General features: G+C 39.0%; 1 protein-coding gene across 2 annotated transcripts in view; it reads left to right on the top strand.

Annotated features, from left to right (window-relative positions):
• Window positions 1-14495, top strand: part of xpnpep1 (X-prolyl aminopeptidase (aminopeptidase P) 1, soluble) — a 65134-nt gene that overhangs the window by 9710 nt on the left and 40929 nt on the right. For both annotated transcript variants that reach the window (XM_052027449.1, XM_052027450.1), the window contains 6 exons: window positions 2811-2926; window positions 6110-6173; window positions 8105-8209; window positions 9523-9615; window positions 10126-10269; window positions 12416-12511. In XM_052027449.1, the coding sequence (XP_051883409.1) occupies window positions 2819-2926; window positions 6110-6173; window positions 8105-8209; window positions 9523-9615; window positions 10126-10269; window positions 12416-12511 (610 nt within the window). In that variant the 5' untranslated portion in view covers window positions 2811-2818. The remainder of the gene's footprint in view (window positions 1-2810; window positions 2927-6109; window positions 6174-8104; window positions 8210-9522; window positions 9616-10125; window positions 10270-12415; window positions 12512-14495) is intronic.

Raw genomic sequence — 14495 nt, 5'->3', positions numbered from 1 at the left:
CAGTTTCAGTATTCTAAACTTCATAAAGAGAAAAATAATTAAAATTTAACTCTATGCAAAATTGATATCAGAACAGTAGATTGATTCAGCTGCACTTTAGTCCAGAATATGTGAATTGTTTTCGGTCAGAAGTTGTCTTAGGCCTAGTGACCAATTTAACAATTCATTCAATGCCTGATTGGGCAGCCTGTATGTTAGATTGCACGTTAGAGGCAGCCTAAGACTTACATGAGTGTTTAAACCTTAAGTTCTGACCTTGCATAAGGTCATGTGTGTTTTAGTTGGGGGGAAAAAAAACATCTGATACTGCAGATTTGGTGCTTTCTTTACTGGTGTCCAAAGTTCTCAGCTCTGCAATAATAATGATAATCATCCATCGCCAACTACACAATTTACTAAATTAACCTGACAGTAGAATAAAATTTCACAATAATGACTGTTGAGTAAGTTTATTGTAGGTGAGGTTTAATGTGTTACAGGTTTAGATGCCAGTTAATGTTGTATGGGGAAGGACAGATAACAAATTGGCAGGGCAATGTTGAATTGTAAAGGGCAAGGTCATATCATCTTCTTCCTAGTAATGTGCTTCTGACATCTCAAGGCACTTGTACTGTACCTACAAAACATGGATGTTAAAGGTAAGTGATCTCCACTATGTGCCTTGAGTTTCTTGTATTTTCAAAACTTTTTCATAATCCATTGTCTTTTTAAATAAGTCTAATAATAGATTTTCTGCAAGACTAAAGCTGTTATCAGGAAACCTGGTCGCAAGTATTATAACCCATGAAGAGCTTTCGTTCACATTGTGCATTGAAGACATAGCGTCCCTTGTGAATTCAAAAAATATCGCAAATATTATAACCCAGGTTGTGTATGAGTGTCGGTGTTTTCATAGTTTTCTGATAACTTCTTGCTGGACTTTAAAGCACACTTTTTGTATCAGAGTATTCTGCACAGGAGGTGTGGAATAAATCAGGAGTCAAGTTGCAGATGGCAAGTACAGAATGTAAAAGCATAACTGTCTTGAGAAGGCTCATCACGATACTTTGCTTCGCATTGGGTCTTGTGTTAAGAAAGATTAATCCAGAATACATTTTCATGTGGCATGATATGTAGGAGACCTGAGTGCAAACCATTAAAAGGCAAGTTTGATATCTAGAAGGTGCCACTTCACCTTCGAAGTGATAACTGTCTGGAAAAGTATTTGAGTGAGGGTTTGGGGGTCAAAGTTTTGGAGATGTCTGGAATCATTGACTGTCAGTTAACAAGCCCTGATCACCTTTCTTTGGACTTAACGTTGAAATCTACCTTTGTCTCCAATTTCTTGTATTTACAAAGCTTGTTCATAATCCATTGTATTTTTAAGTAATTTAATTCAATAACCTCTGCTACCACCTTTTCTTGCTTTGTATCAAAACTGGCCAGTTGTGATGAGAGGCCATCACCTCGTAATGCTAACTCAGTTTTTCTCTACCCATTGCTGCTGCTGAGTATTTCTAGCATTGTTTTTTTCAAGTTAGTGCCTCTCTAGCTTTTTACTATTTTTTTAGCACCTTTCAAGCTGGTGTAATTTCAATTCGGAGATTATCTTATTTTACAATGTTGAAATTACTGATTCTGGGATACTTCTGTACTGCGGTTTCTGAGCTACTGAGAATTTGATTGACTCGATTTGAACTAATCGTAAACAAGACCTTTGCAGCCATTGAAAATTGCTGTGGGTTTGAGTGACTATATTAAAAGTGCAGAAACTAATTTGCTTGATTTTGCAGGAATGATTCATCCCTTTGAATCAAATTGATTTTAATAAAGGTGTTGATTAATTTTAAACACCTCCCTGGATGAAAGAGCTTGAAATAGGAGTATTGAAGTATTTCTCACACCACATAATTTTCAGGTTATAATGTGCTTCAAAGAAAGGTGTAACTTGAATCTGTGCTGTGGAAATTCTGAAGCACTCTATTATGAAGCGTTGTTGAAATATAATAACTGGCTTTCTTGTCAAGTACTTCATCCACTTTGTATGGAGAAAGCTTCTATAAGCAATAATGAGATGAGGAGCTAGTTCTGGATGTTAGCTCAATGGTGAAAGGTGACTGCTCGCCTTCAGAACAAGTGCTGGAGTTTGGCTTGTTGCCCATACCTTCTAATTCAGTGAGACAGTTCCACCTCCTGAGCAAACTGATGTTTCAACATATTTTTTCCCCCCAACATATTTAAAAGTAATGTGATTTGTGGCAATAAGAATCAGAATCACTGACTTGTGTTGTGAAATTGGTTGTTTTGTGGCAGCAGTACAGTGTAATGACATAAAAGTTACTATAAGTTACAAAATAAATAGTGCAAGAAAAAGAATAACCAACAAAATGCAGCAGAAATGCCATTTCACACATTCAAATGCCGCTGTCCACCTGCACCTTTGGTAATTTTGGCGTGCTGTCCCTGATTTGGGGGGGATGATAAATCATTCTATTTAACCTGTGCCCATTACGGGAAGTAGGATTGTCTGGGTTCAGGGTATATACTGCTGTTTGCTTTGTAGGAACAGACAAGTCCCAAATGGAAGAGAGAGTATATTTAAAAATAGTTTTAAATTTCATATTTCTTAAAAAGTGATCACAACCCATTAATGAGATTTGTTGGCACTGGTTTGATTTGATCTTGATTTTACTATCTGGGATTCTGAAATTCTATTAGGGATGTCCTACTGCAACATCATATCTGTTTTTGTTTGCCTCTGAAAGCCAATGTTATTATTGAGGAGTTATTGCAGTTGCTAACTCTACCTTTTTATTGTCTGATTGTGGCAGAAGGAATCATGTCCCCGAAAGTCACAACAGAGCTGTTGAAGCAGCTGAGGCAGGTGATGAAGCACAGGAGTGAACCAATCCAAGCCCTGATTGTCCCTTCAGGAGACAACCATCAGGTACCCAGACCAGCCATCTCATCATTAGAAATATATATGTCATATGGAATGGGATTGCTGTTTAAGTTCTATTTACCTTCGAATCCTTCAAAATGTATTCTGTTTTTCGTTACATTTAACTTTACCTACAAAGCATAAGAAATAAGAGTAGGATATTTGGCCCTTCACACCTGATGTGCCATTCAACAAGGTTACACTACAACATTGTTTTCCTGCCCTATCCCCATAGTGTTTGATAGCTCTGAGCCTGTACTCAGTGGAGTTCAGAGAGATGATGGGGCATCTCATTGAAATCTACAGGATACTGAAAGGCCTGGGTAGAGTGGGTGTGGAGATGATGTTTCCATTAATAGGAGAGTCTAGGATCCCAGGGCACAGCCTCAGAATAAAGGGACGTCCCTTTAGAACTGAGATGTGGAGGAATTTCTTCAGCTAGTGGGTGGTGAAATTCATTCCTGGTGCCCTGTGTTCCACTGTCAATGGCATGCATGCACCCAACTTTTTGAACTGGAATTCGTTGCCACGGAATGCTGTGGAAGCCAAGTCATTGGGTGTATTTAAGGCAGAGACCGATAGGTTCTTGGGGGGGGGTGGGGGGGGCGCGGCATTGTTGAGGGTTACTGGGAGAAGGCAGGAAAATGGGGTTGAGACAAAAGAAATCGGCGATGATTGAATGGTGGAGCAGACTCGATGGGCTGAAGGGCCTAATTCTTCTCCTATATCTTATGGTCTCATGGTCATACTCCTTGTTTCCTTTAATATTCAGAAATCTATCAGTCTGTTAAGAATGCGATCAGTAACGGATCCTCCACAGCTGTCCTGGATAGAGAGTTTCAAAGGCTCCTCATCAGCTGAGTGAAGAAGTTTCTACTCATTTCAATTCTTATTTTGATTTTTTGACCCCTGATTTCAGATTCCTTAGCCAGGAGAAATTCTGTCAAGCCCTTTTAAAAAATATTGTATGTTTCAAAGCAGTTGCCTCTCATTTTTCTAAACTCAAGAATAGAGACCTATCTTTCAATTTCAAATGACCAACCCACTGTCCCAGGAACCAGCTTGTTGAATCTTCCCTGCACTTTCTCTATACACCCAATAAATCCTATACTCCAAATGCTACCTTCATGTCAAGAGCAATCGTTCTTACTTCGCCTCTGGAATTCAGCTCTTTGGTCCATGGCTGTGATGAGCTCTAGAGCTGACTGGTCCTAGTGAAATGCAAACTGGCATCTTTGTGCAAGTGCCACTTGACAGGACTGTCAGCCCCAAATGCCATCATGAGAGTACATTGATTAACCAGATTGGATTTGTGCTGATTTTTTTGTGGACAGGAGATACCTGGGCAGTTTTCTATTATGTCAGTAAATGCCAGGATTGTGATTGTTCTGGAATCGCTTGGCTAGAAGTGCAGCCAATTCTGGAGCATGGCTCTTCAGTACTACAGCAGCGAGGATGTCTGGTCCTGTAGTTTTTTGCTATATCAACACACACAAAATGCTGGAGAACTCAGCAGGTCAGGCAGCATCTATGGAGAGAGATAAACAGTCGATGTTTTGGGTCGAGACCCTTCATCAGGACTGGAAAGGAAGAGGGCAGAAGCCAGAATAAGAAGGTGGGGGCGAGGGGGAGGAGCGCACACAGGCAGGTGATAGGTGAGTCCAGGTGAGAGGGGGAAGGTAGGAGGGTGGGGGAGGAAGGAGAAGTAATAAGTTGAGAGGTGATAGGTGGAAGAGGCAAAGGGCTGAAGAAGAAGGAATCCAGTTGGAGAGGGCAGTGGACCATGGAATAAAGGGAAGGAGGTGGGGAGTAGATAGGCAGGTCATGAGGGCGGGGGAAAGGGAAGGGGGCCATAGGAATGAGGGAAGACAAAGGAGGAAAAAGGGGGTGTGGAGAAGAAGGGAGGGGTTGCCAGAAGTTAGAGAAATTGATGTTGAGGCTGTTAGGTTGGAGACTACTAAGGCAAAATATGAGGTGTTGTTCCTCCAACCCATATCTGGCCTCAACATGGCAGTAGAGGAGGCTGTGGAGAGACGTGTTGGTGTGGGAGTGGGATGTGGACTTTAAGTGGCTGGCCACCGGGAGATCCTTGCTTTTGTGGTGGATGGAGCAAAGGTGGTCGACGAAGTGGTCACCCAGTCTGCGTCGGGTGTCACTGATGTACAGGAGGCTGCACCGGGAGTACCAGATGCAATAAATGTCGCACCTTCAGATTCACAGGTGAAGTGCTGTCTCACCTGGAAGGACTGACTAGGGCCTATCACCTACCTGCATGTACTCTTCCGTGACCCCCCCACCTTTTTTGTGGTTTCTGCCCTCTTCCTTACCAGCCCTGATGAAGGGTCTCGACCTGAAACGTCAACTGTCCATTTCCCTCCACAGATGCTGCCTGACCCACTGAGTTCCTCCAGCGCTTTGTGTGTGTTGCTCCAGATTTCAGCATCTGCAGAATCTCTTGTGTCTCAGCTTTTGCTATATCCAGTGTTCTTGGCCATTTCTTCTCCCTTCATCAGCTGTTTAATTGTCAACCACCATTGACAACTTAATGTAACAGGACTGATCTGGTTAGTTCTGAGATTGCTTAGCTTTGTCTAATGCATGTAGTTTTGTTGTAGGTGAGGTGAGAATGATTGCTCCTGACATCAAGGCAGCATTTGATGGAATGTGGTATTAAGGTGCTTGGTAAACCTGAAGTCAATGGGCACCAAAGGAAAATCACTCCAATGGCTGAAGTCATACATCACACAAGGGAGATATATCTAGTCCTAAATACTCTTTTCCACCTTTTAAAACTGTTCTCCACTTTAGATGTTCCTTGTATCACACTGACTGTTGTACTTTATTGGAAAAGAATTACAAAATGTTCAGGTGTTGATTAACTGATTAGCAATATTGTTTTTAAACTGCTATGTATTTTATATTTTGAATACATCTGTTATTTCAGCTTGCCATGAATAATTGTGAATTTTTTCACACCCACCAGCCAGCTTACAATCATAATTGCATTGCACTTTAGTGACCTTTTGAGTAGTATCTGGCTTTTTCTGTTATTGAGGCTAATAACTGTGCTTCACTGACCACAGAGACATCAGTTTTACCATTTAGCCTAAAGTGGTTGATCTGCATTGTGCAATAATGTTCCTTACTGTCTGCGTCAAATTAATGGGTTCTTTTAAATTTGCTTCTCAGAGTGAATACATTGCTCCGTGTGACTGTCGGCGTGAGTTTCTTTCAGGTTTTGATGGTTCTGCAGGTCAGTAATATTTAATGTCAAAATTCATTAAATACTGACATCTGATATGAATAGATCATTGTGGCTGATGTATTCTTTAAATGAACACACTTTAAGTATTATGCAACAGTACATCTCTATTTGTATTTTTCCAAAGACAACCACATGTAATTATGATGAACATTAATCGGGTACCTTGAACTCTGGACGGGTACTTGGAAAGAAAAGCAATTGTGAGCACTTTTGGGTGGGATATCTAAGGAAAGATGTGCTGGTCTTGGAGAGGGACCAGATGAGGTTCATGTGAATGATTCTGGGAATGAAGGGCTTAACCTATGAGGAGGGTTTGATGTCTCTGGGCCTGTACTCAATTGAGTTCAGAAGGATGAGGGGAGATCTCATTGAAACCTATGTGATACTAAATGTCCTGGATAGAGTGGATGTGGAGAGGATGTTTCCATTAGTGAGAGAATCTAGGATCTGAGGGCACATCCTCAGAATAAAGGGATGACCTTTTAAAACTGAGATGAGGAGGAATTTCTTCAACCTGATGGTGGTGAATCTGGAAATCCTTGCCACAGACAGCTGTGGAGGCCAAGTCATTAGGTGTATTTAAGGCAGAGATTGATAGGTTCTTGATCGGTAAGGGGGTTAAGGGTTACAGGGAGAAGACAGGAGAATGGGGTTGAAGAAAAAAATCAGCTATGATTGAATGGTGGAGAAGACTTGATGGGCAGAATGGCCTAATTCTGCTCCTATATCTTGTGGAAAGGCATAGACAGATACAGACCTAATGCAGACAAGTAGGATTAGCATAGATAGACATCATGGTCAAAAGACCCCATTTCTGTGCTCTATGATCCTATGATTTACCTTGTTTTTCCTTTCAATGGAAACTGTTATATGGTGTAACATTGCCCCTATTTTAGTCTGTTAACTTCTGAAACCTTTTGTTACCTCTGTATTGACTGTTCCAAAGCTTTTCTGGCCTCTTTCCTTCACTTAGCATGACCTCATCTAAAATTGTTGGCCAAATCCTGATCCCTGACCAGCTCTTATTTTTTTTCCATCAACTCTGAGCTTGCTGACCTGCATCAGTTCCCATCTCTGCCAACGACCCAGTCTTTCAAGTTTTAAAATCTTAATCCTCAAATCCGTCCAAAGCTTTGCCCGACTCTATCTCAGGAAGAGCATTATTAAAAAAAACTTTGCATTCAGGAAAGGATGATAGATGATGCTAAGGAAATGGATGACTTGTTTGCATGAATTGGAAATTGACTTAACAGAAAATTTGCGTGTTGTAATAACATTAAAAATACTTTGAGTATGGGCTTGTCAGTGATGGCAACCAATAGAATTTATAAGATTTAATTACTAAATATTTGTAGCCTTTCCCTGTCCAATAAAGGGTATATAAACTTCTCCTGAATTCATTGTTGGAGCTTGTTTTTATCTGCCTAATATTTATGGACAGTTATTGTCTTGTGTGCACGTAAAAGGAAATATGGATCAGAAATGGGGGGAGAAAACTACGTGTTTATATTTATCTTCAAGGTAAGCAATAAGGTGAAGAATATACTCTCATGTTACCCTTGTTCTCTTGTCACGCGATGACTGAACACCACTTGTAAAGAATCATCTCTGGTGGATTGTCCATAAATGTTAAATTCCAGAGAGGGAGAAGGTCATTCAACCCATGAAACTTGCTCCCTTCAGTGCCCATATTTATTCCAGCACAACTTTCAATCTTTCCTCAATACCAGCTGTTAAGAATCACTTGGTGTGTTTAAATGATTTTTTTTTGGCTGTTTATTTGAGTGTAGGAAATTTGGTGGCTTCATAAATGATTTCCCAATATCAGCCCTATGCTGCTGTGATCCTGACTGTACTTTGTTCCTCAGTTGTAAATGATATTAAATGTGCTGAGGGTTTGCAATTTGGTTTATCTCCAGGTACTGCAATTGTAACAGAGGAGCATGCAGCCATGTGGACTGATGGGCGTTACTTTCTTCAGGCTGCCCAGCAAATGGATAAAAACTGGACCCTAATGAAATTGGGTGAGTGAATTCATGTTTAGTGGCTGAGAGATTGGATTAATTGATAACTATCACGGAGAAGGATAAACTCTGATATAATGTGTGCCATCCATCCTAAGTTTCCCCCAACTAATGAGGGAGGTAAATATTTTTGAAGTCTGGCAGTTGTCAAGGATAGGCAAATCTATAGAAGCATAGAATGTTACAACACGTCAGGGGGACATTTGGCCCATCATGGCTATCCTGGCTCTTTGAAAGAGTTTATTCAATCTGTCCCATTTGCTTGCTGTTTATCCCCCCACCCCTAACCTCTTGCCCCTTATTGATGAGATTTGCTTAGTGCTGTAAGGTGGAGTCATTTTACTTGTTCAAAATTGGAGCTCAAGTTATAAGCATATATGTATATTGTGATGATGTCAGTTCTGATGCAGGGTTTCAACCTGAAACACCGACAATTCCTTTCCTCCTACAGATACTGCTTGACCTGCTCAGTTCCTCCAGCAGATTGTTTGTTGCTCCAGATTCCAGCATCTGCAGTCTCCCATTGTCTCCTTGGAAATTGTGTTTTTAATTAAGCAGGCTGTAACAAGTTAAATATATGTACATCTTACTCTCACTGAAAAGCTTGATCTTTCTTTCACAAGCTGGTATTCGATATTCTGTATGTTTCCTCTTTTCAGGCTCTGTGTTATGCAAAGTTGACAGGACTATAACACAAACTGTTTGACACCTGCTTGCTATTCTGAGTTGGGAAATTTGTGCCAATGGTTTTGATTTTTGAATGTGTTCTGTGTCATCTATGGTTCAATGGTCAATGATAGAAGGTTATGAGTTCACCTCACATTCTGGAGACTTGAACACAAAAATCAAGGCTGACTGCAGTGCAATACCAAAAGAGCACTGTGCTATTGGAGGTACCATCTTGTGGAAGATGCATTCAAACCCAAGTGCCATCTGATCTCTCTCGAATGGATATAACTGATTCAATGGCAACATTTTGGAGAAGAGCTGGTGAATTATCCCCAGGTTCTGTGTAAATGCTTATTAGTCAAGTAACCTCACTGTAGATGGATTAGCTGATCATTATTCTGTCATTGTTTGCAGGAACTTGTCTAACTGTAAACAGGCTGTAACAAGTTAAATAAAAGTTTCACAGTAACTTAAAAGTATGTTATTAACTGAAACTCCAATCTTGAGCAAGCAAATTTGACTGCTGCACTTCCTGTTTTATGCCAGTAACTTGCTTCAAAGTATTTCTCGGGTTTCAAGTACTTTATCAAGAAGTTAGATAAGGCACTGTATAGATGCAATTTTAAAATAAACTTTATTTGTAGGTTTAAAGAGCACACCTAGCCAGGAAGATTGGCTGATAAAGGTATTACCTGAAGGGTCAAAGGTTGGTGTGGATCCTTTTATTATTGCATATGGTAAGTGAAATTTGCACATTGCCAATATATTTTGATGATCTGCTCTCATTTCCATGCATTGTTTTCTCATTGTACATTAAACTTATATAATATGTAGAAGAATCACATTTAAGTTTGTGAACTCATCCATACATCGTCTGCTTACCTCCCTATTCAAAAGAATCATGCTTAAGTGTTTCTTTACTGACAAGAAGCAATGTTTTCAAATTAATTTTTTTTGAATATAATTTTAAATGTGTCACTGCGTCACTAGAGACTAAGGTCTTTAAGGGAGAATATATAGGAAGCATTTAATGCATAGAAATTGCTAGTTTAGTGAAGATAACATAATTTCAAAGAAATGATGATGTGGCAGGAACTATTTGGCATCATAAATTTCGAGTATTTAGGCTATCTTTGCATGTTGTATGGATAGTCAGATTTAGATGGGGAATGGGAATGAAATCACATGATAGCTGTTATTTTTCCATATGTTTTCTCATGTGTTTGCATACTCTATGTATTTTTCAGACCAATGGAAAAGTTTGTCTAAAGCACTGAAGAATGCAGGTCATATTCTTCTGCCTGTCAAAGAAAATCTTGTTGATATGATTTGGAAGGATCAACCAAGCCGACCTTGTAAACCCTTATTGGTTATGGATTTGAGTTATACTGGTAAGTCTGCTATCTTTGGAAGAGTCTTATTGCAAGCTTAAGCTAAATAAAGTTGAATAAGAGTCATTGATGGTTATAGGACAATTGGAATTGTTCAGATTTTTTTCTTAATAGTAAGTCATTCCATGCTGCTACTTTGAATACAACATAATATTTTAAAATTATTTTGATTATTGTGTGGAATTTTCATTTCAGACTTCATTCTTTGAGTACTCCTAAAGGTCACTTTCTGTATCAGGGCAAATGGGTATTTAAGCATGCACATCTATTAACTGTGCATTTTACTGCTTTGTCCATCAAGCACTTCAAAAATGAAAAGAGCGATCTGTCAAAAATTTTCGAAGTCTTCAGATCAAAATGAAATGCCTTTAATGTGCAGTCATTAATATGTAGTTAAGGCAGTTTTAGACCTGACGTTAGGATTATGCTTGCATGTTGAAGAGAAGCAAATGTAAACTGGTGATGAATTTCTGTGAGCAGTCAAATTTGAAAAGGGTGTTGCACAGTCTCTCCTGGTTGATGGAGAAGATGAATCTAAGATGAAAAAAATGTGTTATCCCTTCATTTTTCGTGGAATTTTCATGCAGGAGAGTACCAGTAGCTTGTTAATATCGATACCATGTTAAATAGAGAAGATACTGTACTATCATTTTGAGCTAGATGTGAGGTACAAGGACAGATCTTTAACCAGCCTTCTAATTCCGATAGGTTAACCTCAAAAGACCAACATTTAAGTAGATTAATGATGTGACTATTAATGATATAATCTTAAACGTTTGCATCAACATGAAATTTAAAGCAAAAAAACAAGCCTTGCCCTGACCATTAAAATTGTAAGTGAAAATCAAAACATTAGTTGTAATATTCTTTCAGGAAACCAAAATGTTACCTCCTTTGGCATCTTCATTTACAAGGGGAGCTGCTTTGAAGAATGTGTTGAAACTGACAATACATTTGCTGAATCCTATGTTTGAAATTTTCTAAAAGTTGTTTTTTAAATAAAACACTGCAGATTCTCAATCTGAAATGAAAACTGAAAATGCTAGAAATGCTTCTTGAGATACAGAATGTGCAGGGAGCATCCTGCTTGAAGGATTGCAAGGAAAGGTGACAAGGAAGGCAGAAAATGGTGATAGGGCTTTGCCAAACAAGGCGTACTAGGCTCAGTTCTCTGACATCAACTCGGTGAAGAACAGTATATAGAAAATCTGCTTCAGTCAGGGCATCTTACAGAAATCTTCCAACTACAGTTATAATGTACCTCCTCGTAGCCTCACTAGGTAACTGCGTGGAAACTGGACAGATATGGTCAGTGATGGTTAAAGCTTTCTAAAAACAAAAGAAGGGAGACCAAGTGGTAATTTTGAGGCCTTAATTGAAATACAATTTTGCAGTTCTTTACCCTGTTAAATCCCTGTTTAATTTTAAATTAAATTTTCATTTTTTTCCCCAGGACTTCTCATGATGGATAGATACTTTAGTACAATATTTAAATCATATTTTTGCCAGTGTAAGGCAGTATTTTTGCAGGATGACAGTTTTTAGTGTGGAACATTGGTCTGACCTGGAAACCTAGTACAATGTATTAAACTTGGTGTGGCTAGGAACCGTAGACTAAATTGTTGTATGACATAAATCACGATGGTGATCTGAAAGTCACTGTAATGGTTTTACACTGTAATTTATTCATGTATGTAATCTGGATGATTGTTTTAGTGATGGAAATAGAAAATAAGAATAACATTACACAACACTCAAACTTCTTCAAACATGGAAAAACTCACTTGTATCCTTCATGCTATTTAAGAGATGAATTTGTTTTCAGTGCTATGGTGTCTTGTGCCATTCCTTGCCTGACAGTGTAGACTTGGGTTTCCTCCACTTGAGTGCTAAAGCACGTAATGGCTATTTTAGAAATTGGATTTGTCCAGTGAACATGTACTAGAGAAGTCCCTGATACATGCTGAGTTTGCTTGAGCAGTCTTGGATAAGGTGACCGCAGATTTTTGTTTCGTATCCAATGATCCCTATTGAAATGAGTAAACCAGTAAGGACTGGTTCAAGTTTCGAGGTAAAATGGTGCCGAGTGTTCTCATGAAAGTACTATTTCAAGTTTTCAGTGATCATGTTTTTAACTTCCTTTCAGGTATGTCATGGCAAGACAAAATTGTGCAACAACGTGCAAAGATGGCAGAGAAAAATGCCAGTTGGCTGGTGATCACAGCTCTTGATGAAGTTGCATGTGGGTACCCTTTTATTCTTTGAAGAATTAAATTGAAAAGTTATTGCTATTTTTTCAATTGTAGAAAAGAAAAATGTGATCACACTGCTTGTAGTCATGCAATATATACAACACAGGAAAGAGCCATTCAGCTCCACTGATCCATGCTGATGTTTATCTTGCCCTCCTCCCTCAAATCCTACTGACATACCTTTCTCCCTCAAGCAGTAACATGTTTTCTCTGACCCCGTTGTTTTCTGAGCTTCTTTATGTGGTAGCAAGCTTTGGATTCTATCAGTAATATGAGTGAAGTCTTAATTCCTTATGGGATTGGGGCCAATGTTGGGGGAAATTTTAGACAAAACAAGTTCCTACAAATGGTGGTATGATGAATGGCAAATTGATCCATGCAATCTGTAGTTCTTTCTTTCTCTCCCTCTGTTTCCCTTCACTCCTTCCCGTCTTTTTTTCCTACCTTCCTCCCTCCTTTTATATTTTCTTTCTGTGCTTAAAAGTGATGTGACATGCTATCTTTAGCACCAAGTTTGACAGCCCATTTTACAATGGCTCATTACCAGGACAGCACTTAGTAAAGTGCAATGTTCTTCCATTTATACGTTGTATTGTTAGCTTAGATAGTTGTTCAGGCATTAGAGCAAAATTGGAACTCAACCTTCTGATGTTGGGCTGGGGAATGCTCTCTTTGGACTATGCCGACCAGTAATGAGTGGTCTGATGCATAATAAAGATGTCATTATGTTACTTATGCAAAAGCCACAATCATAGGCAATCTGGACATTATTTGAAGTGTCAACATTTAATGGGTACCTCTGCTGGTTTTTATTTACTTTAGCTCACTCGAGCTATAGTAACACCAGCTCTTTGCAATTATGAGATACTTAAAGGGAAAGGGGGGTAAAAAGTCTTAAATTAGAATTCAGTTTTGCAGGACCATTCTTGAGGCTAGATAGTTGGGTATAGGAAGTCACCTCTGGTCATTGGTGCTTAATGAATGCAAGAGCATTGGCTGTGCATACGTCCTCCTGTTGCTCGGTGGAAGAGAGAACTACAATGGAAGAGGCTGCGTGGAGGTGAATATAGCTGGCAGGAGATACCCTTTTAGGGCTAGAGATCAAAGTGTATTTCTCCCCTGGCTGTTAATGGGATATGAGCACTTGAGATTGATCAGGGCAGGCATGACTACTACTTGAACCTAGGCAAGGTGAGGTAGATTGCACTGATCCAGCTGCTGTCCTGAGTGAGTACAATGCAAGCAGCATAAATGTGATGGAACTTGGGTTCTTCTGTATTCACAATGGGCAATACACCTAGTGACAGGAAAGGGAGGCATTGAAATATGAGCTCTTCATTTAAATCCCACCGATTTGTTTAATTCTTTTATTTATCAATTTTATTTATCCATTCCTTTAATAGATAAATTGTTAAATCTATTCTGCAGTGAATAGTTAGCATTTGCAGGGTATTTATGGCACCTTATTTAATAGTAGTCTATGCTTTCATGACTCTGATGTACGATGCTTCATAAATCAGTATTTATAAATTGTTAAATCCTGTTTGCAACTCTGTTGGGTTATTGCTGTGAGGCTATTGCAGTACTTTGTCACTAGAAGGTGCTGCAATTTGTATACCTTTATATTCCAGTGGTGGATATGTCCTTTTATCAACATTGCATTTGAATGTGATTTTGAACTGTTTAATTTTAAGCACTAACAGCACTGAATTAGTAGGTGTGATGCCAAATCATAGATGGCAATTAGTTGATTAAATAATCTGAATTTAAAATATCCTATAGCAGTTACACATAGGAGGAAAACTGCTGGATTGTCATTTTTAAAAAAGAAAAATTGGTCCATTCATATATTTGGAAGGGAAACAAATTGGCCATTCCTACTTTCTATTTTTTTTTGGAATCTGGGTACCACTTGCAAGGCCAGCATTTATTGCACATCCCTGGATTCATAGTTGCACAGTAGAGAAACAGGCC

The sequence above is a fragment of the Pristis pectinata genome, chromosome 12 (genome assembly GCF_009764475.1).
Source record: "Pristis pectinata isolate sPriPec2 chromosome 12, sPriPec2.1.pri, whole genome shotgun sequence".
Lineage (NCBI taxonomy): Eukaryota > Metazoa > Chordata > Chondrichthyes > Rhinopristiformes > Pristidae > Pristis > Pristis pectinata.
This window is presented reverse-complemented; position numbering and strand designations above follow the sequence as displayed.